The following is a 27,450-nucleotide window of genomic DNA, read 5'->3' on the forward strand; positions in this document are numbered from 1 at the left end:
AAACTCATGCCTATGGTTGTCATTTTTTAGCCTTTTAGAGTTGTGTTGAGGGATTTTAGGACCTTTTTTTTAAGGGATGTTTTTGCAAGTTTCTGGATGTTTTGTAATAATTGTTTATTTTTCTTTTTCATTAGTATTTTCAGATTAGGGTTTTAGGGAAAACTATTTGAAAGCTATATTGGCCTAAGAGCGGTAATTTTTTTTAGTGATTATTATTTGAATGAATTATCTCTGTTACTGTTTCGGCATCAAATGAGAAAATAGAAACCGATTGAAAAAAATAAAAATAAAAATAAGAATGAATGAAAATGAAAAAAGATAAGCAACATCAATAAAATCATAAGATGAACATATATTATTATTGATTTCTTTATTTTCAAATTTTTAACAAGAAAGTGCGAATTTCCATAGGCCCAAGCTCAACAATAAGAACTGAACTATCAACTAGGCCACCCTTAATTGGGGATTGTGTTTGTCCATTGTCGCCTTCAATTTTCCATTTCATCTTCTTCATCTCTGATTTTTCTGGGTTTGTCGATAAGCTCATTTCCTTTAGCTCTTTTATCTGATATTGTTAAGCACCAATTGACCCAGAAAGTAGTTCAGAGTTAAAATTATGACTATTGAAAACTTTCCAAACAGGAAAGGCCAGTTGTGGCCTGTGGGCATGAAACACAAAAATGTATACCATTAACAGCTAAGCTATGTATGGATTGGACTTCAAGTTAAATTTCTAATAAAGAAATGTATAACTTAGGCCATAATTCAGGCTATGTTTAAGAAAACTTGACCGGGATTACTAGAGAAGTACCAAGTAAGAAGCAATACATACCGATTTTCTGGTAAACATCTTCTTTAGTTCAACTTTGGCTAGCTTGGAATAGTCAGCATCTTCACCCTCCTAAACAAGTTAGAACACGAGCAAAGCAGATTAAGAACTATTATATATGTTACAATTTTTTTTATTTTTTATGACTGGGGTGTCTGGACCAGTTTACCCATACCTCAACTAATCTTCCAAGACCCTGAAACTATCGATCGGGTAAGAGTTTCAATGGTCACCCCTACTAGCAACTGAGGAGAGACTCGAACTCAAGCCTTCTTGAGTAATACATCCAAGAATCTCTATCGAATCACTCGGTCACCTAGGGTTGGTTATGATATAATAGTTCTGAATCACTATGTTAAATTTTAGCTGCAATGCCTCTAAACAAGGTATTAATTGGAGAATTTCAAGAGAAAAATTTGAAGATAATAAGCATCAAGCATAATATCTTTACCTCATATAGATGTGCCAAACGGAGGAGAACACTTCCATCATCCAACTCCTGCAAAATTGGAGTTAGACAAAGAGAAAATTTTATCAATTCATTAGACAGAGTTTATGTTGTCACCTGAAGAGTAATTAAAGCAACATTGAGAGGCAAGCTGTAGTTTGAATCCATGACAGTTGCTTTTGTGAGATGAGATGCTTTCCATGTCTCCATTTTCTGAATAAAAAATTGTTGCATGAGATTGGAGTTATACAATAGTTGATACTCATAGTGGCTAGAATCAAGACACACCTCATGTGTGAAAGCTAAAAGAATTGGTGAATAAATTTCCTGACCAGTTGTCCTGCACCAGCGTGCACCGGCCCCTAGTTCATTAATACTTAAATAGTAGTTTCCTCTAACCTGAAGAAATGATATAAAAATCTAAGGTAAAAAATATTATATGTAATATTCTCATCTTACAATAGCGGAATCCTAGATTAGGTCTAATAACACTCAAGATAAGAGAAGTAAACTATATCTTTCTCTTTGAACAACTGAAATATAATATCTCAGCCAAATTATAGTAGGTCTTCTTTCGATGATTGCATGGATGGAAAGAATTTTAAAGCATGAACTGCAATTTTCATACAATTTCATACCGTTAGACCTTCACATTTGCCTCCAACGCAAACCATTTCATCGAGGGCTTCTCCAACTACTGGAACATCATCATCAAGCAAACGCCTTGTACGTATATAATCAAAGAAAAGTCAGTTTAACATATTTATTTAGGTAATAGGAAATTCTTGATAGTATTAAAATATGGAGTAATGTGAAACTAAACCTATGAAGCATTAGCTCTACTTGTCCATCTTTAATGCTGGCTCCTCCAGTTGCACGATCAACTAAAACTGAGAGTTCAGATTTCTTATCCTTAGTGTAAATTCCAAGGTTAAGCTGGAAAAGATAAGTGAAAGAATATTATTGTTCAAAAATATAGATATCACTCTTAACATCATATTATTTATGTAAGTCCAATGTTAAAGGGTTGTTCCAAACCATAAAGAGCTTGAAAAACTTGTAAATTCAAAGACTAGGTAAATAATACTTTGCACTAATAGGGTTAAGAAAATTACAGGATAGTAATTCCCTGCTACAGGTTGATTAACTGAAAGATTCCAGTCAGCTCTGTAGTCTCGTACCTGAAAAGAGTCATATAGGTTTCAACAACAATAGAGCATAAGGGCAGGATTTATTGACTTTTTTATGGTGAATGAAACTCATAGAAGTATAAATATTGAACATAAAGAGTAAAGAAAAAGAAACAATAGTTGATAAACTTTCACTATGTCTTAATTAACATAACTGAATGACGATGAACAACAGATTATTAACAATACATGTTTTTATTTACAAAACTAAGTGGAAAGCCATTTTCCAACATCTCAAGTTTAAATAGAGAGCACTAATATGAAATTAGTATGGTTTTAAGCTGCTCTTAAGCCAAGAGCATAAAGAAATGACCAGAACATGTTATCTTTTAAGTCACCCAGAATATTTACAATAAAAAACTCACCTATACTTTGATATTGAATACATCCCTTACGAATTAGGCATACAACAGCCAACTACTTTGTTAAGCATAAGTTTGCTAGGACTCAATAATATTCTAATACTTCTCACAAAGAATAAAGAAAGAAAGAAATTTATGAATCAAAGAAGTAGAGTAATCCTGTAATTGAGTTATGGGTTGAAAGTTTGGTGAGAGTTACCCGCTTCAGAAAGTCCCTTCCATTGGAGTCAGTATAAAAAGTTTTATCTGTAACCATATTGGCTGTGATTTGTGATATCACCTCTTTCCCAACACTATCGTTAGTTGGAATTGGCCCGACCTTCAACATAAATATCATCAAAACCAATATATTTGAGTACATGGAAATTTTATTTTGCTTGGGGCATAAAAGAGCCAGATAATTTGACTCACAGTGTATTCAACTTCAGCATGCTCTTTATCCTTGTAAAGTCTTGTGACCTGACAAATGAATATAAACAATAAAAACATAGGATTCGAACTTAGGAGACCATGTTAAATCCTCATTTGTTTTTTTACCATCAGGTTATCGAGTGATGATTTTTTTATGATTATTTCCTTCATATAAATAATTAAATTTATTAAAAAAATTAAGGTACAAAAGAGAAAAAGCTATTTATCAATTGAAATCCAGATGATTAATGTTTAAATTCTGGGCATTTACTATGTTGATTTCATTTTCTCAGTTTTCAATTAATTTTCAGCCTCTCTTCCTCTCTTTCACACCCTCTCTTGTGCCTTCACCTTCATGAGATACATCCCTCCCCAAACACCACCATAGCAAGCTAATTCATCACACACATACCTGTTTACTACATCGTCTGTATAAAGCCCTTCATTTTCTAGAACTAATATTGAGACTCGTCTTCCATGTATATGTTGTAACATGTTATATGTTCTAAATTAATAAAAAATTGTTATTTTAAAAAACTATTAATCATATTTTGTAAATAATCATTTTAAAAATAATTAATCATATTAGCTGTTGAATTTGAATTCTAATAGACACCTCCTGCTTAACGGGATAACGAGAAAACAGTTCCTTTGTAAAAAAGATTAAGAAGGAAAATGTTGAACCAAAACATAAGCATTTTTCAAACTTATAATGCAAAATAAATTGGAGCAAGTGAAGCAAAACAGTAAAAAAATATTGATAAACCTGGTAGATCCATGAACTAAATTGTTGATGAACTTCATCGACCAGTGGTCCACATACAACACGCACTTGAACCTGCATATCGAACAAAATATTGGAATAAATAAATACGAGATTAGTAAAGGACAGATCTAATGTAATTACCAGATTATTGAATGCTATTAAACTATTTAATGAGATAAATAAAAATAGCAAATGGGAAATTGTGAAGCCACTGTGATAAAGTAGGCTAGGCTTCTAATGTCAGATTAATTTTACTCTTATGTTATGTGTTACTTTCTTATAATAGGTTTAGATTATTGAATGCTATTAAACTATTTGACGAGATAAATAAAAATAGCAAATGGGAAATTGTGAAGTCACTGTGATAAAGTAGGCTAGGCTTCTAATGTCAGATTAATTTTACTCTTATGTTATGTGTTACTTTCTTATAATAGGTTTTGTTTAATGATAGAATGGATATATTTAAAGGAAAGCAAGAACTCTTACTGATCTTGAAACTATATTTGGTGGGGCGCCATTAGGCCGAAAAATGTAAGCATTGGAAGGCTGCTAAAGAGGATATAAAAATGCAATGTTAGCTAGTAGCCCGACAGCTAAATTTTGATATCCTAACCTACCACACAATATTTGCTTACTTGATCATCTGTACTTGAACCATACCAGAGGAAGCTCTGTTGTAGTGCTACCTCAACCTGGAAAAAGAAAAATGCAGCAATAATTTCTTGGTGATCTTTTTACAATAATCTCGCATTAATGTGTCAACATTTAACTTAATGATATGGCCCATATGCATCTATGAGGAAGTGTGAAACAGCTGACCCCTGTTCTCGTATTATGCATTCGTTTAAGTTGTCCAGTGGTTCCAGAAAAGTTAATCTTCAAATTTCCAGAACCAACTTCAATGTCATCATTCTGTGGACAGTCCATTGCAGAGAGATATCTCTTACTTCTTTCCACTGAATCATGGTAGAACAGAAAATAAAAGCCTATAGCATAGAAGAATTACCATAAAACAGTTTTTTACATGGTTTATGCTTCTTGTTTACCTTTATTAGTTGCGTTCGAAATGAAATAAGTGTTCCATCCTAGTGGAGGCAAAGATGCTTGAAAGAGAAGCCAATATTTAGGGACTTGATTTGATGAATGTCCCAAATAGGCTGCTGTGTAGAATTTCCTTAAGTTGTTTGTAACACCATCCATAGGTACAAATTGGGAATCAATTACATTGCCTGATGAGTCTTTAACAACAAGATTATTAACTTTAACCTGGAAGATATTGCATTTCCGAATCATATTGAAGGCATGTTATACTAATATAAGCCTGTAGTAGATTTCTCAGCAAAAATGTTCTTATTTCTAATCATTGATAAAGCACAAAAATGTACTCACTGGTATCCTTATAAAGTCAGTACGTTTCCATCCAATTGGATTATACGCCACTAAACCTGAAAGTAACCATTTATAAGAAATAAACTAATATTCTAGCAAAGCATTATGACGAAAAATAAAAAAGTGCAAGAAGATTACCAAATTCTTCCCATTCGAAAATGTTCCTCTGTTGGAGGGCAGTAACTGATATTTAGTAATGGACACTGTTCAAAATTTGAAAAAGAAAATGGGGAAGGAAGCAGCAAAGTTAGGACAAGAGTAACTTGAGGTGTGAATGACACATTTGACAAAGATGAGAAAAAAATTGAAAAATAGAAATGAATTATACTTCTCAATTAATGGATATTTGGAAATGTCTCACTTTATCTAAAAAGACATTCAAACCTCACCTGGCTAAATTTCGTTGTAGGCTTTGCGCATTGATCTCTTGATCCAGTACTAGTTAAGCATGATAGAGCAGAGCTCCACAACTGATTCAGACTGTAAAAATAATAGCATTTGATAAGAGAATTTGGTGTGCATGAGGAACTATGGAAAGTAGAAAAATGAAGACAGGGAAGTTTGCAGCCCACCTCAGAGGCTCCAATAGATAGGCGTTTAGCATAGTCGTCTGTTGTATGTTGTTTAGCAGTGCCAGTGACAGCGTCATGGTGCTGAGCAATTCCTAAAGCATCTCCTAGAGAGAAGGTAGTGGGACCAGTGATCTCTTCCCTACCAAGAATTCAAGCTGTCTTGCTGCCTATTCACAACAATTAGAAAATTGTTTTTCAGTTCTCTGCAGAAGTCTTAACTTGATGAGGAAACTCCAACAGGCATTTGCTGATAAAAAGGATCCAATTTTTATGAACATTCAAAAAAAATTCTGTAAAGAGCTAGTAGTTTAGGAAGATGTGCCAGTACTTGGTTTAAGTCAAACAATGTGACCAATTGACTATCATAATACCCTTGTTATGCACGGGGAAATAAAGAGCTGACGTGGAAGGAGTCACGTCAGGAGTAACCTGCCCCTGTCAGGACAATGTGCGCACGTCAGACCTGCGAATAAACATGGAGCTTACACGCGTCCATCTCTGCAGCAAGTCATGCAAAGTCAGCTTGGAAAAAGGGAAAACGGGACGTGAAGATAGATGACGTGCTGACCAATCACACCACCATAGATTTAATGATGATTACACGTTTCGATTCGATATAAAATGTAGAAAACCTCACCATTAAGGGGGTTGGTTCATTCATTACCAAAAAACAACTCTCTCACTTGTAAAAAAGAGAAGAGTAGCTCACTTTTCTAACTTTTCGTACGTCAGTAGCTTTAGCGACCTGACCAACACTAAAATCAATACAACTCAGTGGATGTAGGACTTGCTACCTTAGCATCGAACCACTTTAAAAGTTTTCCTAGCATTTATTCATTTCATATACCCATTATCACGTGCGTTATTCGTCAAAGAACAAAACCCGTGACAATTGGTTGGTGCCGAAAAAACAGCATAACAGTTTGGCGCTAGAAGGAGGGGCCTGATTTAGCGTCTGTCTTCATCAGGAAAACCTTGGACCTACTGGTCGACAGCTACAATGGCCCGCCAATCGAACCGGAGCAGGGGAATCAACATGCAGAAGGAGTCCCCGCGACCCAGAGGGACACCCTTCCAGCATACCTCCAGTATCGCAAAATGCTGTTGGGAATACCCGGCGGCTCCGCAACTGGACCCTGCCATCCGAAGCTACCTGGAGAGGTTCAACAATACTCTCCAGACGTCAACCAGAGGTTAGACCGTCTGGACCAAGACATGTCGTCCGCGACAGCCGGTGCGGTGCAACCGCCAAAAACGCCAGCAGGTCGCGCGAAAGCCGGCAAAGGGCGATAGCCCGCGCCGCGAGCACTGCAGCGCGTAAAAGCAAGGGTAAGCAAGTGGCAAAAAGTAAGCCTACAGGCTCCCAAGGGCCAGCGAATACAAAGGGCGCCCCGAGCAGGGTGTCAGCAAAGCTGAGACTCGGTGAAAAAGTAGATTCCGAGCTGTCCCACGCCACGTCGCAACCAAACCCGAGCGAAAATGCTGGGCGCGATGATTCCGATCACCACCAGCAGAACGATCCCGTCGTTCTCATGCGGGTGGCACCACACCTCGCGGGGCGGTTCATACCACCGCGAGGGTCGTGAAAGTGCCCCGCGTTATCCACCACCTCGCGCGTCTCTAGTCAGCTGTGTCGAGCGCGGCTGGAAATGCGAGCGAGGTGAGGAGGAATCCGACCTCCGAACTGTCCTGAACCGCAACGAGAGGGCCGGGCTCGCATGGGTGAAAACGACCCCATTTGACTCCTTTACCGCAGATTGAGGAGTCCAGCGAGCTCTGGATAGGTAAAGGAGCAGCAAAACGAGCAGGCGCAGGTCGCCTCTGCATCCCGTTTTCCTGAAATATTGGCTGCTCCGCTCCACCAGGGTTCAGAATGCCAGATATGCGACCGTTCGATGGAAACTACGATCCGAGGATCATTTATATGAGTTCAACGACCTGATGGAGCTCCACCAGGTTTCGGACCTTGCGAAGTGCCGCTGCTTGGCCGTGACACTGACCTCTCATGCGAAGCGTTGGTTTAGGTCGCTCTCGGCGGGATCTATCGGTTCGTGGGCTCAGATGAGCACAGCGTCTCCGGCATTTCCAAGCCAACCGAAAATTTTCAATGCCTTTGAGCTACCCAGCAATTAAGGCAAGAGAGAGACGAATCCCTGCAGTCTTATATTGATCGTTTTCCAAGGGAGCTCAACAAAGTGGCTCACGCACAGAAGAGTCCATCCGAACTCTCATAATAGTGGAATTCGCCCACAACCGACCTGTGGAAAGAACTGCAGGCTGAGGACAACATTTCCCTCACCAGGTTCCATAGCCGGCAGAAAAGCATCTCGGATAGAGAATCATTGGCAGCACTCGTCGTCGCGACCACGGCACATCCAGCAACACGCCTGGTCGGGAAGATAACGGCGAGTGGATCGCAAAGGAGATACTGCGATCAGCGAAAAGGGAAAAAACCCCGCTATGAGCAGAAAAAGTCATATGCTCCTATTCCTCGTCGCGATCGCGACGCGACCCAATATACTCCGCTGAATGTGTCCGTATCCGCAATCCTCGACAAATCCGAGGAGGCCAGCTTGCTCGGCGAGCCCGAGCCCATGAAAACCTGCTACGGCCAGGAACAGCAAAAAGTATTGCCGTTACCATCGGGATAATGGGCACCTCACTGATGAGTGCCGAGCTCTAAAGCAGGCTATCGAAGAGCTCAAAGAAGGGGCACTTCAAAGAGTACATTGATGACTCCCAAAAGAAAACCAAGGGGAGCGAAAGAAGAAGCGCCGTGACGCAGGGGTACGACAGCGTTAATATAATCTTTGGAGGTCCTCACCTGCGGGAAAACGCGAGGAGTGCAGGAAAGATATGCTCGCGAAGTGCGCCACGACCCGATTAGGGTAATGAATACATCGGAGCGACCTCCAAAAGCCCGAAAAGAGGAACCGTCACCTTCTGTGAGAAAGAGGCAGCTCGCTTGCACCACCTCACGAGGATGCTCTGGTAATCACGCCCCTGAAGGGTGTCATAATGTTGCAGAATGCTTGTAGACAACGGAAGCGCTGTGAACAATCCTGTTCAAATCCGCTTTCGATAGAATGAACCTGGTCGAGGCCGACCTGAACAGCCTCGATGCCTCTGTAGGTTTACAGGGGATCACCTGATCCCCAATGGAACGATCCAGCTCCCAGTCACGCTCGGCGATTACGACGAAGTGACTAGGGTTACAGAATTCGGTCGTGGACTGCCCATCAGCCTTTAATGGGATCTTAGGGCGACCTTAATGAGGACTCAGGGCAGTCACTTCCATTTATCACCTCAAAATGAAGTTCCCACTCCAACGGGGAAGGGGAGTAAGCGGATCGCAGAGCGATCTCGCGAATGCTATGTAAAATCGGTCCGATGGCCGACAAAGGAAAGGGCGTCACGCGATGTGCACCACGCCACGCTATGGCGATCAGCCGGACCGAGCCACGCCTGGTCGGCAGAGGGTAACATGATCCGCGAGTTCAGGAAATTCCCCCGAGCGGTCCGGGGGGAGTCTGAGGTGTCGGTTGATCAAAGAACCGAGCCGAACGCTAAAGATCGGAAGCTGTCTCAGCCCGCAGCTCGCCTCGAGCTAATAAGCTTCTTGAAGGAGAACATTGATGTGTTCGCCTGGTCGCTGCAGACATGGTCGGGATCGACCCGAACGTTATTTGTCACCCACTGAACATCAACAGTGAAAATAAGCCAGTTCGCCAGAAGAGAAGGGCAATGGATCCGGAGCGGTGACGCCGCGTTAAAATCGGAAGTGGAGAACCTTCTCCGCAATGGGTCTATTCGCGAGGCTCTCTATCCGACCTGGGTTGCTAACCCGGTTCTGGTCAAAAAGCCAAACGGCAAGTGGCGAACCTGTGTAGACTTCAGCGACCTGAATAAGGCTTGCCCGAAAGACAGCTTCCCTCTCCCAAGAATCGACCAGCTCGTTGACGCCACTTCGGGGCACGAGCTGTTAAGCTTCATGGATGCATATTCGGGATACAACCAAATCCCGATGTATAAGCCAGATGAGGAGCATACTACCTTCTCACGGACGGGGGCTATACTGCTACAAGGTCATGCCCTTCGGCCTCAAGAATGCAGGTGCGACCTACCGAGGTTAGTCAACCGAATGTTCTCCGACCAGATCGGAAGACAATGGAAGTCTACGTGGACGACATGCTGGTCAAATCCAGGCCGCCACGGACAATATTCGCATCTCGCTGAGATGTTTGACATACTCCGACTCTACAGAATGAAGCTGAACCCTTTAAATGCTCGTTCGGAGTATCATCAGGAAAGTTCCTAGGGTATATGGTAAATCAGCGAGGCATAGAGGTGAACCCTGAAAAAATCCAAGCCCTACTCGATATGAAAAGTCCGACCAGCAAAAAGCAGGTCATGAGTCTGAACGGGCGAATAGCGGCACTTAGTCGCTTCATATCGAGGCTAACAGACACGCTGTTACCATCCTTCAACGTACTGAAAGCCAATAAGAAATTCGAGTGGACTTCCGAATGCGAGCAGGCATTCCAAAGTATAAAAGAGCATCTTGGGAAGCCACACACTCCTCTCTAAGCCACTTCCACAAGAAATCCGCCGTCTACCTGTCCGTGTCTCAGTTCGCGGTCAGCGCAGCTTTGATACGAGAAGAGGAAAAAGTTCAGTGGCCGGTATACTATGCAAGTAAGCGTCTATCGGATGCGAGATGCGGTACCGGAAATGGAGCGCCTAGCTTTTGCCCTACTGGTCGCGTCCAGAAAGCTGCGACCTTACTTCCATGCCCACACGATTAACGTAATGACGAGGTACCCTCTCAGGCAGGTCCTCCAGAAACCAGAGGCTCGGGTAAGCTGCTCAAATGGGCCATGGAATTGAGCCAGTTGACTTAAGGTACACGCCTAGGTCGACTATCAAAGGGCAAGTGTTGCAGACTTTATCTCGGAATTCTCCTATCACCCGAGCGAACAGCAGTCTAGCGAAGCCGGGCAAGAAACTATCCGAAACCTGTTGACGTGGAACCTCTACGTCGACGGGTCATCGAACAGAAAAAGAGCTGGTGCGGGTCTTCTCCTAGTGAGTCCCGAGGGGATCCGAATCCATGGTATTCTCCGATTGGGTTTAAAGCGACCAACAATGAGTCCGAATACGAGGCTCGCTCGCGGGTGCGACTCGCTAAAGAAATGGGTGCGACCGCGATCAGTATTTATAGCGAATCCATGTGGTCGTCAACCAGATCTAGGGGAGTACCAAGCTAAGGAAGAGAACATGATCGCTACCTGAAAGAAGCTAAAGCCTCTTGGGATCGTTCAAGCACTTTGAGATCGCTCAGATCCCAGGGAGAGCAACTCAATAGCGGACGCCTTGGCAAAGATTGCTCATCAGATTCGGAGGCATCTGATAACATTCCTGGTGTTTTGTCAATGCTCCGACGTCAGCTCGGCCGAGCAGGCCATGAACGAGGTTCAGACGGATTCCTGGATGAACCCATTGTACAGTACCTCAAAGACGGGACCTTATCCAACGATAAAGTCGAGGCGAGGGTCTGCGAACAAGGTCTGCTCGCTTTACGCTCATCGGGGACCAATTGTACAGGAGGGGATTCAGTGCCCCGCTCCTCCGATGTGTAACCAGCGAGGACGCAGACTACATCATGAGGGAAATTCATGAGGGGATCTGCGGTAACCACCAGCAGCTCGGTCTCTGGCGAACAAGATTGTTCGCCGGGATACTACTGGCCCGCATCCAAGAAGATGCGAACAACTGTCAAGAAATGCGACAAATGCCAACGGTTCGCGAACATTCGCGAGCCCCATCTACGAGCTGATCACTATTACTAGCCCATGGCCGTTTTCCATGTGGGGGATCGACTCATCGGCCCCATGCCGGTTGGAAAGGGAGGGAGTAGTATGCCGTGGTCGCGGTAGACTACTTCACTAAATGGGTCGAAGCCGAACCGTTAGCGCGATCACGACCAGGAAGCTAAAGGACTTCGTTTTCAAGAACATAGTGTGCCGCTACGGAATCTCACACCCTTATCTCAGACAATGGAAAACAGTTCGATAATGAGGAGTTCAAACGTTCTGCGACGAGCTGCGATCCATAAAAAATTTGCCTCAGTGCCAGACCGCAGGGAATGGCCAAGTTGAAGCAAGTCAACAAGACCATCAAGCACACCTTGAAAGCCAAGCTCGGGGCAGCCAAAGGAAATTGGGCTGACGACTCCCCGAAGTCTTGTGGGGTACAGGACAACTCCAAGGACCTCCACCTCGGAAACTCCATTTTCGCTAGCTTACGGCTGTGAAGCGCGTGATCCCTGTAGAGGTCGGAACGGGTCTCTTCGGAGGGACCTGTACGATGAGGACGGAAACGAAGCGCTAATGAGAGCAGTTTGGATCTGGTCGAAGAGCACCGAACAAGGCCTCGCTAAGGATAGCAGCTACCAACAGCGAGCAAAAAGATTCTTCGATCAAAGGTCAAACGAAGAGACTTTCAGGTCGGAGACCTTGTGCTAAAGGAGGTTCTCCTCGAGACCAGAGAACGAGTGGGGGGTACTAGGACCAACTGGGAGGTCCATACCGGGTCGACAAGGTAATCAGACCGGGGACCTACCATCTTAAAAGGTTGAACGGTTCCAAAGTACCCGAGCTTGGAATGCCGAGCACCCACCGCGCCGTACTATCAGTAATCCCGAACTCAACTCTTTTTTTTGTAAATTTCCTTTTTAAGTGTTACTTTGTTCGCTTAAAACAGTTCGTATGTGTTCTGTTCGGTTTGTAGACAATTATGTAAATCACAAGGTGTAAATTGCACACGCAATATATGAAAAAAGCGAACTGTGAGGTGAATAGATAACTTCATTTACAAGGAAAATTCAAAAAACCCGATTACAACAAAGACAGTTCACTACGCCTAAGGTTGGTCGGGAGATCCTTCGAGCCAGAGCCACCCGCTGGGGGGTCCCTGGGCGGCCGCGGCAGCCTGGTCGTCCTCTTCGGCCATAATCCGCAAGGTCGCTGCCAAACCTCCGGGAGGGCGGACATGTCCAAGTCCGGGTTCCTAGCTCGCAGGGTGTAGATACACCCAATCGCCCAGTCCGCGGCTTCTCTCCAGCTCCTCGACTGATTCTGATTTCATCGTCAGAGAAGCGACCTCGCTTGACTCTCCTGGAGCTCGGCCTCAAGAGCAGCCTTTCTGCTCGGGAAGCCTATCCTCTTCAGCCGCTGAGCCCGTGCAAAGGTCGCCTGAAGCTCCTGGTTCTTTCTCCGACTCTCTAGAAAGCCTGGCGGTCGTCCTTTGAAGTTCTCTTCCTCGGCACGCCGATCGAGCTCTGCCCTTTGGAAGTCTACTGTTCCTGAGCAGCGTCTTCTGGTTCAGGTACCTATTCGCTGCTTCAAACGTTGGGTTCTTTCCGCCTCAACGGACTCAAGTTTGCTTAGTTTCGCGACCTCCGCTCCAGTCGCCGTTCCCTTTGCGGCCCCCAGCGCGTCTTCTCCATGGACATCCTCATCGCAAGCAACCCCTGTGAGCAGTATACGAGTTAGAAATAAAACCAAAATAGGAATTCAAGGTACAGCTGGTTACCTTGCTCCGATGCTGAAACGAGGTGGCCATCAGGTCGCACGCGTCTGCAAATTCATTATACGACCCCGATAGCTCGCTCTCGAGCAAGCATATACAATTGGCTGCAAGTACTCGGGCAGACTCCCGAACGAGTCCAGAACGGGGCGTCCTTCGCCTTGTCGCCAGTCACCGCCCCGCTCGCGGGTTCCTTTCCGGCCTCCGGATTCTTGGCGCGTCCTGAGGGGCTCCTCCTCGGATCGGTCTCAGATTCTTCGAACTGGACCTGTTCTTTTCTTGGACCTTTGGGCCGGAGCCTTCCGCTGGGGCGAGCAGGAGGTGCTGGAGCGACCTGTCTGTTCTGGTGCTTCTTGTGCAGGGCGGGCTGCGAAGGTGCAGAAGTTCGACGCGGTTGTGGCGGGAATGGCGCGAGCAGCCTCGGCCTCCCTTTCCCTTTCCCTTTCCCTCCTTGACGAGGGAAAACAAATGGCGCTCGGCGGGACTGCCCGGACTCTTTGGGGGCATGTCTCTGCATTTAAACTTTGTCAGTAAGGGAATTTATACCAGACCTTACCAGCATAACTCACCGTCCAAGGGTTCTAATGATGCCTTGTCGGTGAAAAAAACCGTACTTCGCAGGTCGCAGTCGTCACAAGCTTCCTCGCGTCCGCTGTCTCGCCTAGTATCCCAAGAGCCTGCTCGGGTCGGCGAGTAAATCTTGGCTGGTCGTTCTATTAACTGCATAAGAAAAAGGTCGTTAGCTAACGATCGTGGAGCAATTAACAAATCCAGCAAAAGAAAACCTACTTGGATCGGAAGTGGCGGTGACCGTTATAAAAGAAAAGAAAAACTTGTCTCGTAGGCCCCGCATTGCTGGGATAGCTGTGTATCCCGCAGCAATGTTAGGTCGCCGAGACAGTAGTAAGAATCCTTGTCCCTACTCTTCTAGATAGTAGGCGACACCGAGCTCCAGTGCCGACGGCTGCCCAAACCGTTCTGCAGCACGCAATGTACATCGCAACGGCGATGACATCGCGTTTGGCGTCAGCTGCATTGGTACGATCCCGAAATGATCCGGACCGACCTGATGAAAGGATGGAAGGGAATCCTCCCCCACCCTTGAAGATCTCCTCAGAGATCGCGGCAAGGCCGTCGGGTGGGCGCCGTGACGGCCTAGTGTGGTCGAGGAACACTCGTTACGGATATCGAACTGCCGCTTTATTCTGGCATATTCCTCGGAGGTAAGGAACGAATAGACGTCGAGAGCTGCGTCCTGGGAGCTCCCCGCGAGGACGAGCTGTGGCCTCCTCGGTCCTGGATGTTGACGGTTCCATTCCAGTCTGCAACATCGACAGACATGGTCATTTGCCTCATGTTTGTCCCGTGCGGCAGCAAGGGACAAATACTTAAAACCTAGAGGTGATTCAAGCGCCATCCCGGCTCGAAAACAATAACGGCGTCGAAACTCCTGTGAAACACGGAAGACCCAACACCGGGTTCGATCAAACCATACCCAAAAAAAAAAAAAAAAAAAAGGAGAGAACCCTACTCTGTGGTATATGGAGCTAGGGCCGAGACTCGTTCCAGTTGCCTGAAAAGCGTCGATCGGAAGAAAAGTTCTTGGTTTGCCAAAGTTTGTCACTCAAAGCGAAAGAAATTTCGGTGACTTCATCTGAAAAATGCCAAGTTTTATATGGATGCGAAAAGACGGTTACCACCCTCGGAGTCGAAACGGCAATCCCTCTCCCTCCGATTAAATGCGCCCCCACGTCGCATTAAATGCCGTAAAAAGGGGCGCCATTTCAAACCCACGTCGCATTAAACGCAGCAGTTAGGGCTGTCAGTTTCAAACGCGTTAAACGGTCAATACTGTCAAAACGGCGTGGGTCATCATACCGCGCATTTAATGTGTCTGACACGCGCTGTAACGATGCAAAGCGCCTGACAGCGCAGGGACGATTCATTGAACACTAAGGAGCGTCCGACAAGTCCAGGTCGCTGAGATAAAGTGTCAGGTCGTTTGGGCAAGGGATCGCGCGAGGTCGCGCGAGACCGTGTTCGCTACGAGTTTAGGCGAGTGTCCCATCCAGTCGGAGCGCCAAAGTCTCAGTGGGACTTAGTTTCCAAGGCTCGTTCCTCGAACCTTAAAAAATAGGGGGCTTCTTATGCACGGGAAAATAAAGAGCTGACGTGGAAGGAGTCACGTCAGGAGTAACCTGCCCTGGCAGGACAATGTGCGCACGTCAGACCTGCGAATAAACATGGAGCTTACACGGTCCATCTCTCTGCAGCAAGTCATGCAAAGTCAGTGGAAAAAGGGAAAACGGGACGTGAAGATAGAGACGTGCTGACACATCACACCAACCCATAGATTAATGATGAACACGTTTCGATTCGAATAAAATGTAGAAAACCTCACCATTAAGGGGGTTGGTTCATTCATTACCAAAAAACAACTCTCTCACTTGTAAAAAAGAGAAGAGTAGCTCACTTTTCATAACTTTTTGTACGTCAGTACGCTTTAGCGACCTGACCAACACTAAAATCAATACAACTCAGTGGATGTAGGACTTGCTACCTTAGCATCCGAACCACTTTAAAAGTTTTCCTAGCATTTATTTCATTTCATATACCCATTATCACGTGCGTTAATTCATCAAAGAACAAAACCCACGTGACAATTGGTTGGTGCCGAAAAACAGCATCAACACCCTCAAACTGGTGTCACTTGAGCATACTATGATCAAGGTGGGATGCATCAGATACTGGATCCTGATCATCAAATGAAACTAGCTTACATAGCAGAAAGAAAGAGTTTCCCTCTATTTCATGCTGAGTCGCGTACCAAATAATATCCACTCAGTTCCCGCACATATCGTTTCAACGCAGGCCGACTAGTAAAGAACCCTGTCCAATAAGCATTTATTCCATCTGCGTATCTGCCGGCAGTCATTGATAAACAAGTAATTAAAACAGAATAGTTTTGGAAAGCAATGCTTCATCAAGAAAAGGAAAAGGGAACTGCAGGTAGAACTAGTAATACTTACGGGAAGTAATCATCAGTTTTTAGTGGCCATGATACTTTTGCTGCATTCTTTGCATTGGTATACAGAGAAGGTGTAGAATATAATGCATTAACTCGACCATCCTGAGGAGATTAAACACAAATAATAGTGTATATTAAATACAATCTAAACCAAGTATTGTATAATGGACACCTGAAAAAGGAAGGGGTAACATCTTTTTTTCTTTCAAAATCTGTTTTCTGTAGATATTAACAAAGTTCAATCGCTATTCTAACTAGTTACATCTCCTTCAATAAATCACAAAGTAAAGAAAGATATATTTATATGGGATAAAACAATTTTCCCAAAAAAAAAAAAAGAAAAAGAAAACATAAAAGAGCATCTACAACATGGCAGAACAAGATAAACGAAGTTACTTTCAAAAGCTTGTCTACTGATATGTAATTGTGGCTAAAAGTGCAGGATAAATACAATGCTGACCATCTTAAAAGATGTATCTCACTCTGAGAGGAAACACTTTCCCTGGCCAGGATTGGAAACAAGAGCCCCTATCATGACCTAGCTTCCGAAATTATCTTCCTAATTTAGAATAAATTTCCAGAATAGATCATGAAATTCTACGAGATTCTGGCTGATGGCTTTATATTTACCTTCACATTTTAAGAGTCAAAGTCCAAAATTGAGGATCAAGAGTGAAGTTTTGCAAATCAATAATTAGGTAGTAGATCTGATAGAAATCAAACAACAGGCTGCAGTGACTGGGAAGAGTCTCATTGCATGAGCTATCATGATTTAGGCACAGCAAAGTACACAAGTGAAGCTTGTAACACAACATTAACAAGAATCAACTGCTTTTTTTTAAATTATTATTTGTATAAGAAAAGAAGTGCCTGCATGATGAAACTTTGAAATGCTGGTTAACAAATAAATTTTCTTGCAAACTCTTACCTTGTTAACATAGTGAATGAATTTGTCCATTTGCTTGAACCAAGACTCAGCATATTGGTACTGGAAATCATCACCCATTGTCCACATTACATGGTTATCCCTTGTCACATTTGCCTATACATCATGTGGCAATAAGTTATAATCCTTAACATCTTTCAAAATTTCTATTCAACTTGCACAAGTAGAGACATCATGTAGTGTGTTCCCAAACGCAATGAGAATATGCAAAACCCTTTGGTGAGAGACAATGAAAAAGAAGATAGGAAGAAGAATTTACTTGGGTCAAAGCAGCCTCAATAAAATCATTAACACGTTGCTCAACATTGTAGTCCTCCAGTAGGTGATTGTCCTGCAGTCATAACATGTGACAGATGAGGAGACAAACTCAAAATAATTAAACATCATCTGATAACATTTCGGTAGACTTAAAATCTGTAGAACATTAGGACCTGGAGAGTCTCAAAATCATCAAATACTTCAAAATGGAAACCAGTTGGGGGACTCTAATGAACTGGAAAGGCATTGGCAAAAATCTGTGAACAACAGAGACGAGTATTAATTGATCAATAATATTAATTCCAAAGAAAGCACTAACAAAGCAAAGTTGCAGTTTTGGACCTGAGACGAAGAACCAAAAGTCTTGGAACCTCGCCATATAACTTCAAGAGATTTATCACCCTTGCGCTTTGCTCTGTCTTGATAATCAATTCTGGCAAAATGCACAGAATCAAACCCCAGCTGTAACATAAATTTTGATCAATTAATAACTACACAATGACAACAAAGTATTCAATTAAATTATGCAGACAACTTTGCCATGAAATTAAGAAAAAAGAAATCGTTTCAATTATTAGTAAGAGTGAAAAGGATACATTGAAACTTATTCACTATATTGACAAGCTGAAGTATGTTTATAAAAATAACCAGCTGAGCATATTCACAACCACATTGAGTGAATCATAACTAATAAAATCGTGTACCTCATCTCCAAGTAGGTAAGCTTGTACGGCAGAATGTCCAAACGGATCGATTTGCCATCCAGCCCGAGGAGTGTGGTTAAACTGCTCTTTTATCAAACGATGACCGAGTGTTGTTTGGTCAATCATATCTATGTAATGGGTTGTTGCTTCATCATGCATACACCAACCACCGTTTCTGCAGATAGACAAAGGAACAAACTCTTCTTATATTCAAAAAGAGTAATACTAAGTTTACAACCTAATCTTGCAACCGTCGACGTGGTAACTCGTCATTGATAAACTCACAAAATGGGTTCCGTCTGGTTGTAAGAGTCTCACCTGCCGATTTGTGAGCTAATCAATGACGAACTACTATTTCAGGAGTTGTGAGAGAAAGTTGTAGACCTGATATTATTGATTCAAAAAGAGTAACTCAAAAATAAGAGCTGCTAATAACTGCATACACGAATTCCAATCGGCCGCCATCTACAAGTTTTCTCACTTGTTCTTGTATTTCTGGACTTTGTTCTACCCACCATCGTTGGAAAAATGCCTATAAATCATATCAAATTAAATTGTTTGATGATGGTAACAGCTAGGATTAGAAATCAAGGCATCCAAACCCAATTGACAAAAGAAAAGCATTTTTGCAAAATGCTTCTTAGTTTCTCTCAAGATAAACTGATTTCGAATTGTTAATATAATTCTTTACAATCCAAACTACATGAAGTATGATAGACATTCATATTATTCCATCATCAACCACTTAAAATCAAAGAATCAACAAAAGTTACCATCTCAGCAAAAACAAATTTCCTGTTTGGATCATGAAGCAAGGCTTCCACGACCGAGTCCAACACATTCTCTACACAAGCACCCTGCACAAAAACAACATTTTCATAATAATAAATCAGATAAACAAAACATAAAATTCAGCAACGAATTACAGTAACAATAAGAACCTGAATGCTGTTATTTGATCCAACGAAGTACTGATCAACGGTCTTCAACCATCCAACATCATCATGAGAATGGGCAACCAAATGAACATTGAGTTTGCCTGGTACAACACCAGCTCCAGTTTTGTACTTCACATAACCCCCATTAACTGTCAAAAACAAGCACAACATACACACCAAAATCGAAGTTAAACTACCATTAGATAGTTCTTCCATTTTACTCAAATTAAAAATTTGTTCAAATAGTTGAAGCCTCTTAATCATTCAAACTTATAGATACAATGCATACTGCGAGATGAAGACAAAACTTTTATAAGTTGGGCAGTCTGAATGGTGACAAAACACAGCCTAGTTTTTTACTGATAATATATGGCGGCCGGCCAAATTACGCACTGGACGTGAAGTGGAACTTTATAATAAAGTGAGTCCATATCTGAATTAATAATAAAATCTTAAAGACGTCAAAAAGGCACATTAAGGAGGGAGGTTATCCAGTACACTCACGCTTACTGTTACGGCATCTCCTTACCATTGGATGCATTTTTGTGTACCCTTTACTGTGAATCTAAGGTTCTAATCTACAGTCAGTATTTATGTAAGTTTAAAATTGTGGTACCCACATGAAATGTTTTTACGTTAGCCGTTAGATAAAGAAAAAAATATGCATGAGCAATCGTATCCTTTGACATGATCATCATGAGGTGTATGGTAAGATATGGGTGAAACCACACTGAATCAGAGATTTTGTATATAAAAAGATCATAACAATAATTTCACAATCAGATATTTTATTCAAATTAATAAGTAATTTATGGGTAAGCTCACAGACATAAGTATTGTAAAGAGGGGGACAAATCGGAGTTCGAGAACTAAATAAAGCCATTAATTACAAGTGGGTCCACAAAATTTAATGTACAGACTACAGAGCCCATGTGATGTTTATATATGTGTCCATTTAACTTGGTCTTACAACAAGAGTAAACGACTTTGTCCCACCCAAGAGTTCAAAAACTTTCAAAATACCACTTTCTCATCTAAACTTAATATCCCGTTACTATCTAAAGCAGATTATGGCCTATTCTGACGGCAAATTTTTTTTTTTCTGTCACAGCTATTTAAACCTTCGGTACCCTCTCTACAAAAAGCCTTTTACTCTAGTGTCTGATTTCTCGTCGATTATCAGCCATCACAAGGTTAAGATTTCATATTTTTAAATAATTTTTGGCTGATTGCGACATCGAATATTTAATTGATCACCATCATTCGATCCACCGCCTCCACTCTACAAGAATCCTCTTACTCTGGCTTCTGATAACTCGTCAAACACCGGCTGAGAAAGTGAAGTGTATTTTAAGTATTAACGAAATATAAACGTTGGGTGAGAAAATGATATTTTGAAACTTTTTGGGTGAGAAAAAGTCGCTCATTCTTACAACAAAGTTTATAAGGGTAAACTTTGGAATTAAATTTAAGCACCTTAATACTGTCAATATATATATATATATATATATTTTTTTTTTTCCCTATTTTATTGGATTCATCAATTGGATCTTCTTGGAATCAGTTTGCTTCTGCATTGTTCTCTTATTCCTGAGTTTGTTTGATTCTACTTTGTCTGTGGGTAGAAAATTAGCTATCGGACAACTACTAGCAAATATATGTTGGGACAATTTTTTAAATCACCCTGAAATTTGCCATAATTTTACATGTACAAAAGGTTTTGATTTTTGTCACCATAGCCCCTTTTTTCTGCTTTATTTTCTCACACTTATGATGTAAGGGTGAATTGTGTTAAGAAAATATTTAAATATAATTCTTTTTATATCTATTCTAACCTAATTCAGTCCGTCTCTTATTAAAATCGATGAATTTTAGGTGAATTTACTCAAGTTATGCATACCTATAACGGTTACGCGTTATCTAATTTTATTCTATGGATTAACCATAAAAATTAATTATACAATTTTTTTTTTTTTTCTAAAATATTTGTATAGTTACTAAATTTGGAAACATATATAGTAAAACGTAAAACTAAATCATTAGACTTATGGTAAGACGACAAGACTTTAGTCATCAGGATGGGTTATCTAGAAGTCTTGTGTTCGAGTCCCGTAAAATGGTCACCTATCATATTTGTGACTCACATAACCTATTGGGCTTATAGAGTGATTAATAGATTCCGAAAATTAATTAAGGTGTGTGTACAAGCTGCCTCGAACACCCTGCTTATTAAAAAAAAAAAAAACCAGTTTTATATTTATTTGAATCATATTATATGGTTGTTGATTATCAACTGATATATTGAATGGAAAATAATACAGTTATCGAATGATGCACACCGAATTTGTGCATCGAATAACGTGGTACAATCCTAACCGTCGATTAATATTAATTCATAATTAATCGACGATCAAGATTACGTCATGTCATTCGGTATACGAATTCGATACATATCCTTCGGTAACTGTAACATTACTCATATTGAATGCGGTGATTGGTAATGGTACAAATGTTGAAATATAGTTATTGTTTGATAATAAAGCTCTTATCAATAAAATTTAATATAATAATTAATTACTTATTATTATTATTTTTCAATATAATTCAACTTTAGACCTTAATAGAAATTACCGGATGCGGATGGGTTAACCCCACAACCCAACCCAAAAACCGAATGGGTTTAATCAGATTCAATCCAGTCTTTACCCACAAGAACGACATTATACTTCTAAGCTTATAGGGTAAACGACATGTAGTTACTGAACTTATAGCTGTATAATGTATACATTGAAACTACTGTATTTGAGGTAGTAATTACTATTCTCTGATTTCATAACAAGCAATCTGGTGATGATGGTCCTCATCAATGATCATCATCACTCAAATCTGTCGTAGTGCTCAGGATCTGAGTAATATGGAACCTCTAAGTTGCCATCATATGGTGATATTTCAAATATTGGACCTCCTGCCTCTGATGTATCTTGTTGCAGGACTGTATCTTTGAATGTTGAAGAGCTTCCTTCCATGCTGCTTGGTGGGGCGGCGAAGTCATCGGTTTTGTTTGTATCATCGATCAAAGAATCTAACGACGTGGTAGATGTTGCGTTGACGAGTGTAAGTAAAGAAGAACTTCGCTTTGCCTTTACTCGTCTCCGCCATTTAGAAAGTGACTGTCTCACATGTTCAGAAACTACTGATTTCTTCAACGTTGAACCCATCTAGAACCACCAAACCAATCAGTAAGTCATGAAGATAAGAGAAAGGAAGTAGTTCTGAGACGAAGGAAAAGCTAAAACCTGTGTAACGATAACATATAGCGGGAATGTGATGAAACTGCACCAGCACTGGGTGACAACACTGCATAAATCAAGAAGCAGAAATCAATACAATTTACAAATCAGTGAGACGACTCTTTATACCATGTAAGATGAACATGTAATTCAATCATGGGAAAATTGCAGTTGGCTTATAGACATTGAAAAAAGGATAAGAAATTAAGAATACCCGAATGTCAGGCGGATCACGACAGATTTCCGGTTATCCATAAAGCAAGAAGGTCTGTTGATTTCCCACTGGAATCAAACATTATAAAACTTCATGAATTAGTATGATAAAATTTGTTTATGATTAAGTGGGCTTGGGTAGAACTGAAGCCCAAAAACTAACTCAAGGGAGTAGAGAGCCCAACCACTTATATATACTATAACAGTCCACTATTGGGGCGATGTGAGACAAATTTAACTTCTTTCACCCTCTTGCACATCAAAGAAGGTCGAGGTCTAAACCTATCATCGCCCCAACCAATATAGTGGGCGATGAAACAAATTCAACTTCTAACACCCTCTTGCACACCGAGCGTGCAAGGCCAGGGTTCCAACTCATCATTGCCCCAACCAATATAGTGGGCAATGTGAGACAAATTCAACTTCTAATATCCTCAATCCATCATCGCCCTAACCAATATAGTGGGTGACGTGAGACAAATTCAACTTTTAACACCCTCTTGTACGTCGAGTGTGCAAGGTCGGGGTCCAAACCCATCATTACCCCAACCAAAGAGGGGAGAAAAACGAGCGTGTAAGGCCGAAGTCCAAACCTATCATCGCCCCAACCAAAGAGGGGAGAGAAACAAACGTGGCTCTGATACCATGATAAAGTAAGCTTGAGTAGAATTCGCTCTCAAAAGTTAGCTCAAGGAGGAAAGAGTCCAATTACTTATATATACCATTACAACCCATTATTATTGGGGCGATGTGGGACAAATTCAACTTTTAACAGTTTCATCGTATATAAAACATAATATCAGAAATACCTTATCCTTAACATATAAGAAAAACTATAAATTTTTTAAGAAAATAATAAACAATTCTTTCATGTATTTGCTTGGCAATCTGATTCTTGAGAAATTGTCAGGATGGAAAATCAAGGATATCAAAGAACTGATTGATTTGGGTGGACAAACTCAAGTGTAAGAGAAGAGTACATGGCTACCTCTACTGTATTTCCTGTAATCAGTTCCATGATTAATATTGAAATGTTACCCTTAGCAATGCAACCGAAATCTTACCAGGGACCAAAGAAATGTTGCCATCTCAAATGCATTCTGCAAAGATCAAATGCCAATCTACAACATCAAAATCCTGTCAATTTCACAATTGAATATGGAAGCAAAAACGGAAGTTAGTTCCTCTCAGTCACCTGGAATGATATTAGTTGTATCAAGTGCAACAGAATCTTGGGCTTCCCAAACCAGAAGAGATCATCTCTAAGGTTAATCTGATTGTTTCCCTCCCATGGGCATTTATCCATGATTTCAACAGCCAACTTTACCACCACGCGGTGTAATTTTGTGCCGATCAGCAGTATTAACTTTATGCACATAAAATGTAATACACAAATACAGAGAGTGACAGAGAGAAGATTAGTATGGTTGTAGTTTAAATAACATCTTGGAGAAGCTAAAGGAGATGTAATTATGAGGACTTACAATTGCGGGAAGGAATGAAAGCCAAAGGTAAGCATTAGTTCCTGGATGAAAGCATAAATCCATTCTCCGGGGATTAGTTTGATCCAAAAAAAAAGGGAAAATTTCATAAAATAATTTAATGCTAAAGGGATGCATAAATGTTGCAAAGAACTGAATTGATAGTGAGTTTTACATGCAGCGTTCTCCAAATGACTATCACCATGAATTGGGCCACTACAGGTTCATCAAAGTCAGTGCAAACGCAGAATAGTAAATTCCACTATTAAACAGTGTGGTTATGAACTTAGATATGGTTGCTTTAAACCATAGCTAAGCTCTTTGACTACTAGTTAATCAACAAAGAAGAGTTACCATGAAAATCCAGAAAGATGCAAAACACAGCATAAATCCAGAGGGGCACACTGCAGAAGAAGTCCAAAGGAAGAATGATAAGAACAAAGCATTCAAAGAAAAAAAATATTGCCTTTCATACTCTTTTAAGTGTTCAAAACAAACATGCATTCTTAAGTATCATTTCAATGTAGTTTCAATGTGAATATACTAGTCCATTTTAGTGCTGCAATACAGAATATTCAACAGAACAGATGGTGTAAATTAATATAAGAAAGAAAAGAATGCTAACATGAAAGATGGTGCAAAACATAGTACCTAATGCCGACAATATCACGAAATTCTTCTTCCATGCTTCGAAGCATATACTTATGGAAATCATATGTCAAAGGAAGTTGATGAGTCTACAAACATAAAAAGGCAGGTCCAGTAAGATCTTAGTGATTGCGAATTCTGTTTTATCTTCTCAGCCATCTTTCTTTTGCAATATGAAAAACGAAAAAAAAAAATAATTATATATATATATATATAACTGGGATTCACCAGACCTCCTTGATCAAAACAATTAAGAAGACCTACCATTAAAACTAGATAAAACTTACAGTGATGAAGCCCAAGCGCAAAGCCATATAGTCAGCTCGATGTATAGAAGTCCAGAATTGGCGACTGAAACAAAGCTGCAAATTTATGTATTTGACAGATAAAATATCTGGGGTAAAACTAATATAGAACCTATTGTATGCAGGCAACTAAAGAGTTTCAATAAGAAGATTACAACTGAAATCAACTGTTGCAAGAGTGAATCAAAACCTTGGTTACTTCTTTTGATGTCTATGGCTTCTATCAAGCTTTCGGATATGGTCTATTTTAAACAATATAAAGGGAAGAATACTAATTGAAGGGTTAGAATCATTTTAACAGTGTCACTTTCACACAGATCCATGGACAGATTAGTTTCAACACGAAGTTTAGTGATACCTTTATAAACACATCACAGAGAGCATTAACATCTAATTTTAATAGATCTTCAAGGGGACATATGTTTGTTACTGAAAACTTAAGATAATAGGTAAGAGCCACCTATCTGGAGCGGCTAGATTTAACAAGAACTGCAAAATTTACATCACTTTCTTTATCAGTTAGTACAGATAGGATAAGTTCAACCAACTTTTATATGTTTGAGTACATTAAAATCAAGATCAAAGAATATGCTTCACAAATATGAAGAAGAAAATACGCTATCTCATGTAAAGAAAAGGTAAAAAGTATAAGATTTCAAGCATCAGATTACCAGCCAAACCAGAATTCCATGCTGGCTCCATGGATGGGAGGTGTGGTGAAAAACAAAGGTAGACAGTCGCATCAATTTTCTACTGCTTGATGCATCTTCTGATGAACCTAAATTTAAGATATTTAATAAAATAAGGAAAATTTTGTGATTTGTGAGACCATCTAACATGAATCATAGTCAGAAATAAACAGCAAAGAAGACCTTCAATCATTGGCTGGAAAATTTTGTACCTTGGATACTCTGAATGGCCATGGTCTTAGCTTGATTTTCCCATATTCTCCAGCTATATATCTGTATGAACAAAAACAGTAAACTTAGTGCTATCTCTGTAAAGATTAAGCTCTGGTATGTGCACTAAAGTACACAAACTTTCCAGAAGTAAAATAACCTTAATCATGCCCAAGGCAATGGAAACGAAGCTGTAAGAAACATGAGTAACACCAAGAACAAATATGAAACGATGAAGCTGCTCAAGACTTTCGTATGAAGCAAAAGATTCACGGCCCTGGGAAACAAAGAACAAGTTTCAAAAAGTTGAAGCAACATACAGTTGATATTTATGAAGAAAAACAAAATCTCTACATATTTAACTATTTTCATTACTTAATAAAGAGAGAGTACTCCATCCATATCCCTTTCCTTCTAGTGGGATGTTCTTTATTTTCTATTCTATCATTGGTTTATCAGCTTAAACTAGGCTCCATTTTAGCATACCTCAGGACAGTATTGATGCTGCCTGGTGTTCAACTGCTCTCCAACAAGCGTTTTATTCAAATAATCTGAACTCGAAACTGAAATGCGCTGTACCGATCTCGAATAACCCTTCAGTTCACATGGATAGAACTTGCTGCTCAAGGCTGATGATTTAACACAAATTTTTGCCACAAATACAATCCAGTGACCCATCAACAATGACAAAAGGCCAAAAAGCATCAACTCTGTTCACAGATAACCAGAATATGATAAAAATCAAAACTCAGAACATGTCTACAACATATTGAAAAAATCCATCTCTACAAATTTAGTTCTCTCACCATCTTTGATCTTAGCCAGAGCAGCAAGTAGAGATTTTCTCTTAGTCTTGTCCAACCACTATGAAAAGACAGATTGAATCAATTACAACACCAGTTCATGACAAAATAAATAAATAAATAAGCATGTAACTAAATCAACAAGCTGTGACTTTTACCTTCCCAAACTGTTTCAGAATGGTCTGAAAGAAGAAGCCAAGAGTTACCATAAAAGTGACCACGGTGGCAACAGCCCAAGTAGGGGTCTCAGCCAATGATCGTCCTTCTCTTACCTGTTGTTCCACCATTTCTACACTAAACCACCACTAACCCGGTTGACTTCAGCTTTTGGGCAGTCAATACTTCCCACAAGTGACCTGAAAAACTAACACCCAATTCCTTGT

The 27,450-nt window shown here is 40.8% G+C and overlaps 2 protein-coding genes across 2 annotated transcripts; both read right to left on the minus strand.

Moving 5' to 3' along the window:
* Nucleotides 1–354: 354 nt before the first annotated feature.
* On the minus strand, nucleotides 355–27,354 carry LOC116115603 (alpha-mannosidase-like). The gene is given in 37 exon segments (XM_031401736.1): nucleotides 355–565; nucleotides 833–901; nucleotides 1,281–1,328; nucleotides 1,395–1,490; nucleotides 1,566–1,676; nucleotides 1,916–2,000; nucleotides 2,101–2,213; nucleotides 2,393–2,458; nucleotides 3,029–3,148; nucleotides 3,241–3,288; nucleotides 4,007–4,078; nucleotides 4,493–4,555; nucleotides 4,642–4,698; nucleotides 4,826–4,962; nucleotides 5,053–5,272; nucleotides 5,396–5,454; nucleotides 5,550–5,598; nucleotides 5,785–5,865; nucleotides 5,968–6,095; nucleotides 6,098–6,134; nucleotides 16,382–16,475; nucleotides 16,584–16,684; nucleotides 17,511–17,624; nucleotides 17,788–17,859; nucleotides 17,960–18,043; nucleotides 18,129–18,248; nucleotides 18,491–18,665; nucleotides 18,934–19,022; nucleotides 19,264–19,347; nucleotides 19,432–19,577; nucleotides 25,478–25,607; nucleotides 26,037–26,143; nucleotides 26,267–26,327; nucleotides 26,425–26,541; nucleotides 26,751–26,974; nucleotides 27,071–27,128; nucleotides 27,226–27,354. Coding segments are annotated over 37 exon segments (3,753 nt in total). The 3' UTR covers nucleotides 355–376.
* LOC116115606 (MLO-like protein 4) lies at nucleotides 22,282–23,084 on the minus strand. Its single transcript, XM_031401739.1, has 3 exons — nucleotides 22,933–23,084; nucleotides 22,725–22,785; nucleotides 22,282–22,646 (listed from the first exon to the last, which is right to left on the minus strand). Exons 1-3 carry the CDS (start codon nucleotides 22,971–22,973, stop codon nucleotides 22,305–22,307), a joined length of 444 nt encoding a protein of 147 aa, XP_031257599.1. The 5' UTR covers nucleotides 22,974–23,084; the 3' UTR covers nucleotides 22,282–22,304.
* Nucleotides 27,355–27,450: the final 96 nt, after the last annotated feature.

The sequence above is a fragment of the Pistacia vera genome, unplaced genomic scaffold (assembly GCF_008641045.1).
Source record: "Pistacia vera cultivar Batoury unplaced genomic scaffold, PisVer_v2 Contig748, whole genome shotgun sequence".
NCBI lineage: Eukaryota > Viridiplantae > Streptophyta > Magnoliopsida > Sapindales > Anacardiaceae > Pistacia > Pistacia vera.

What these genes read in the sequence shown, in the direction of transcription:
- LOC116115606 (XM_031401739.1), bottom strand. Translation starts at nt 22,973, where the DNA reads ATGGATAACCGGAAATCTGTCGTGATCCGCCTGACATTCGG. An exon ending in GTGATCCGCCTGACATTCGG is followed by an intron (nt 22,786 to 22,932) that starts GTATTCTTAATT and finishes TGATTTATGCAG; the next exon opens with TGTTGTCACCCAGTGCTGGT. An exon ending in TATATGTTATCGTTACACAG is followed by an intron (nt 22,647 to 22,724) that starts GTTTTAGCTTTT and finishes TGGTGGTTCTAG; the next exon opens with ATGGGTTCAACGTTGAAGAA.